Source organism: Cygnus olor, chromosome 11, assembly GCF_009769625.2.
Source record: "Cygnus olor isolate bCygOlo1 chromosome 11, bCygOlo1.pri.v2, whole genome shotgun sequence".
NCBI classification, from domain to species: Eukaryota; Metazoa; Chordata; class Aves; order Anseriformes; family Anatidae; genus Cygnus; species Cygnus olor.
Genome location: NC_049179.1, coordinates 20,482,501 through 20,487,500, shown reverse-complemented (window position 1 = coordinate 20,487,500; position 5,000 = coordinate 20,482,501). Strand labels below are relative to the sequence as shown.

Genomic DNA, 5,000 nt, shown 5'->3' with positions numbered 1-5,000 from the left:
CCACCCACCAGAGCAGCAGGCCTGGCTTCTGAGCGAGGGAGAGACGTGTGCTTGCTCACACACACATTGTTACCAGATTTTATTACACAATTTTGATGGCAACATATTATTTTGAGATCATCTTCATAAATTTTGCATTAAGGTAGCTGTGCCAGTACCTGGAATTGATTCAAAATGCTTAAGACACTCAATTACTTTTTAACACTGTTACCCGATGTAATGACATATCTGCTATTTCCCTTGCATTTGATGATGCAACATCATTGTAATTGATTCATTTTCTCAATTAAATAAAGCTACTGCGCTTTCCTCTATGTGAATGCCACAGAGGCTCCCGAGTTGGATGTATTACCTATTTTCTCTGTCTCAGATATATTGCTTGTAAGGCTGCACTGTGTTCCTCTGTTAACTCCACTAGAAAATGTAATGTTACTGTCATATTTTTCAAGTTCTGAACAGCAATGAACTTAGCTGTATTTATATTAGGCATATTTTTCACTGTTAAAACTATGTTGTTTACCTTTTCCGAGATCACATTATTGGGCAGCCTCTGCAGCTATAAAACAAACCTAACTGACGACAACTTCACAGTCGGTGCTTCTCCTTTTGCACACAGTTCATGAAAAAGTGAAGCATCCAGTTTTATAGCACATTAAGAACAGTTTTAAAAGTACTCAACATAAAATGTTTTATCTTCCTGTTCACCCGGCTCTGCCTTTCCCGTCCCCAACAGCCCGGTTTTCGTGCACTGCAGGGAGATAAAAAGTTTAGGAGGCAGGTCAGTCTCGAGTGATTGCAGCGCAGTGGTTGCAGCTCGAAAGCTTGAGCATTTGGCCCACCGCATACCCTGGGTGCTCGGAAAAAAACGAGATCTGGAGGAAGGAGACTGTAACTGTGATGGCGTCACATGAAGAATTCTGAAGGGTGAAATGGCAGCGGTGACACAACTGAAAACCCTGCTTGAAAGGATGACCAAAAGGGCACAGCATGCCCCCTTGAAAGTATAGAGGAATGCCTTGGTGCGCTCCTGGAAAATTCGTTCCCACCTCGGAAAGGTCACATCAAGCCTCTCACCAGCAACTAAGAAGGCTTTAAAGGCTTCTCAAACGCAACTGGAATTGTGCGAATTTGCAGAATTAGATCAGCAATTTGATGTTTCTGAATCTGTGTTTTATTTGCCATGTTTTCTCTGTACTTACTGCATGTGATAATGTGGAACTTGAAGATGCAGGGAAAATGATAAATAAATCTATCACGTTAATGGTCTGTTTCTCAGGTCATGAAATATCAGTGGTATTTGGATAAACCACGCTACAAAGCACATTCTCCAAATGGTAATTTTTTTTAAGGTTGGTTAAAAATGCAAAAGTTTGCCTCCTGCTTCATCTACTATTTAATGAGTGCCTCTGGTTATGAAAAGCAACTTTTTTCAGACCATCAGGTTATATTCCTGTCTCCATGGAGATACTTTGGACGGGAAGTGGCTGAGAAGACCTCTACCATCCCTTTCACATTATATTCACAAGCACAATCAACGAAACTCAAATGAATCCACCCCGGGTAACTTGGAGGAGTCACTAGCTATAGCTTTAATTTTCGCTTTTACTCTCTGGAATTAGGACTTGCCCTGGAGCTCTTGTTTGAGAGATTTGCAGGTGACCCAGGGTTAGATCTTCCCATATCAGTTAACAAATTTTCTCTTTACATATATACTGCTCTTCAAGCTAGCGATTCCCCCATCCTTTTTTTTTTAATCGAAAAACATATACACCAACAAATCATACAGTTATGATTTTTAAGGGAGGCTTTGCTGTAACTTTTCCTATTCCAGGGATCAACAGATTTCAGAAGTACATATAACTTATTTATAATATTTATTAATGAAGGTTACATTTTATTGAGAGGCAGAAACAACAATGATCATCTCCTACTGACAAATGACCAACGTACACTTGCCTCGTCTCTGCCCTGGTATGACTGGAAAAGGAATTTGTAAGTGTACTTTCCATTCAGTCACCCCACCATGGGTTTTACCCTTCCTCTGGAAGGGAGACAGGATCTTCAGATATATTTTACAAATTCTTGAAAAATTGGAATTGGTTAAACTTTTGGAAGTATCGAAAGCATCAAACCCGGTCAGATTGACCCCTCTAATCTGTTCCTGACTTTCTGAACAGCCCCCAAAACAATCAGTGCATTTCGCAAATGGCAAACTTCAATCACTGCCACAAAACAGAAGACAAAAAAAAAAAAGAATAAAAATAATTTCAAAATAAAAAAAAGACAATTCACAACAACCTTAATATTAAATATATTCTTACAATTATATTATGCTGGTTTTCCCAGAGGTCTGCAAGCAAATTTATATAAAGAGATTATTTCATCCACCATTGAACTGCAGCCACTTCTCACAGAAATCTGTTTACCAGAGTTTAGTAACACAATTCAACAAACCGGGCATGAAAAACTGCACACTGTTGAAATTATGGAGGGAACGTAAGAAGCCAACAATAACCACCACACCGGAGTGGGACCAGGAGGCTAATGCTAACACATTCCTCTCGATCAGCAGGAATAGGGGACAAGCAAATCTTTGGAAAAAGTGTAAATTTAGCAACGCACTGTTTAAGGGCTTTTTCAAATATTGCAGAAAGTACAGCATGTAAAACACAAAGGGTGGTCAACTAGAAACCTAATAAAGGTATGGATTTTAGTGCTAACCATGTTTAATTTTAATGTTGCCCACGTTCATCAAGTTTAGCAAAATGACTACCATGCTAATAGAGAGGAATACCCAGAGAACCTGGAGGACACTGCAGAGCAGGAAAACCAACCACAACTGAGCAGGAATAACATCATGATGTCACAAAAAAAAGGGCCAATTTCCACAGGGAGATGTCCAAGGAGGGGACGGCCTGAGGACACACGAGGTGACCCTCTCCCCACACAGCACAGGAGTGCTGCGCCTGAGCCTGTCTAACCCCGGAGAGCAGTGGGCAGCTGGAGGAAGTTCAAAGAAAAGCCCCAAGCACAGTCAGAAACCTTGAAAGGACAGGCTGACAAAAATTGGGGTCTTTAGACTAAAGACAGAGCAAGGAGGACACAGCCACCAAGGCTCCTGCATCTGTTCTCCATGTTGTTGCACTCAGCAAGCACTATTCCCTGCAGTGAGGAAAACCTTTCTAATAATAAAGCACAGGGACGCATCATCTAAGGAAACAGGAGAGCCTCCAGTACCAGAAGTGTTGAAGAGCAGCAGATGAATATCCATCAGCCCTGTCCCTCCTCGTAAAAAGAGTTACTGCAAGTCCTTTCTAGCTTGAATGGAACCAGGTAAAAACATCAATGGTTAAAGCCTGTCACTGGAACCTACCTAGAAAAATCCTGGGCTTTTACTGATAAGCTGTAAAATCAATTGTGATCACAACAAATGATGCAATTCTAGGGATATCTGAAAGGAAATAGCTCAGAGAGGCAAACATGCAGGTATACAAGTGGAGCTTTCTAACTAAATCGAGGTGCTGAGTGGGTCTGGACAATGAAAGGCACCACGCTATGCAAGGAGCACCCTCTCCTACGTCTTTTGATCGCCCACCATGGGTAGCATCACAGTCCCTCGTGGATTAGACACGTGGCTCTGCGGGGCTGGCAGAAGAACTGCTGCCTTGGAAGGGAGACGCTCGCCTGGACCTCTAAACCTTTCATGCTTATCCTGGGCTTGGGAGCTCTTCACTACATTGAGCAACCATTGCCCGGCAGAGGAGGACAAGCTGTGCCCGTGGTAAGAAGGCCAGCAAGGTGGAGGGGGGGTCTGTTCCTCTTCAGCTCCTGGCTCACCTGGAAGAGCCTGAGGCCTCCTCATCCCAGCCAGCAGAGATGTATGGTTTCAGTAAACCCACTGACAGTGCCTAAGTGGCCTCCCGAAACAACCAGCAACAAAAACTGTGCACCTACCACTAGCTTCCATCCGAGGGACGGCCCGATCCGCCGGGGATAAGTTCTCGTTTGGGAAATTACCCCGCGGCACCCACTGAGGGAATTGTGACCGGGAGGGAGGGTTCCTTCCGCACACAGCAGGAACATCTCCCCTCCAACAGCAGCACCGACTCGTGCAGGTGTTACATGTTTGGAAAAATATCTCAAAAGAAATTTCATATTCCCCCCCCCCCCCAGATGCCTTTTTCCCTCTTGGTTAAGCAGCTCTCACGGCAAACATCACCTCACTTCAGGATCTTACTCAACTTAGACAAAAAGGCCCCAGCTGAGGCAGCCCTACGTTGTGAAGGCAAGAGAGTAACAGCATGGATTATTGCATTAAGGGTTTCTTGCGTTAAGCCCTTTTCTTAGTCAAACAATAAAAATTGTGACAATAAAAAAAAAGAGGGGGGGGGTGACAATGTCGTAACCCGCAGGAGTTAACACGCATACAGCAGTCCTTCAGGACCATGAGCTAACAGCCCACTCAGAAAAAAAAACAGCTTTAACTAAGTTTCCTACATTTCCAAGCTTGAGCATAGTATCCAAACATTAATTTTCCTTTCCTTTTTTATTTTTTAAATTGGACAGGAAGATTAAAATAAAAAATATAAGCATGTCTTGATGCTTCAGATTCCTAACATAAAAAATGCGTTAAAACCTATGCATTTAAAAAAAAAAACAAAAAACATATCTGGAAAAACTAAAACTCCATTCAAATTTTACAGCAAGTTTCTGATATTAAAATCAAATTTAAATACAAATGTATTCCTGGTAAAGGGAAAAAAAAAAAAAAAGAAAGAAAAATTTGTCCAAAGCACATTATCTAAAGAATGATGTATATGCTGTGAAACCTATGTTAAGAAATTGTTAGGAGTTTAAAATATTAGCAGATGACAAAATATTTTTGGTGATTTCTGGACTCTATTATAAAAGCAACAATATTTGCACAAATCTGTGATATTTAAGATATTATAAAAATGTAATTGGAAAAAATCACTATTTTGGCATTAGCATTTGAACAG

At 41.5% G+C, this 5,000-nt stretch overlaps 1 protein-coding gene across 5 annotated transcripts in view; it reads right to left on the bottom strand.

Annotated features, from left to right (window-relative positions):
- The window catches only part of MAP2K5 (mitogen-activated protein kinase kinase 5), a 130,045-nt gene that overhangs the window by 37,595 nt on the left and 87,450 nt on the right, over positions 1–5,000 (bottom strand). For 2 of the 5 annotated variants that reach the window (XM_040569601.1, XM_040569605.1), the window contains exon 18: positions 680–748. The exons of 2 other annotated variants lie outside the window; for them this stretch is intronic. In XM_040569601.1, coding sequence (XP_040425535.1) covers positions 680–748 — 69 coding nt within the window. Of the gene's footprint in view, positions 1–673; positions 1,165–5,000 lie in introns of those variants that run through there. One more of the 5 variants, XM_040569606.1, reaches the window with a different exon arrangement.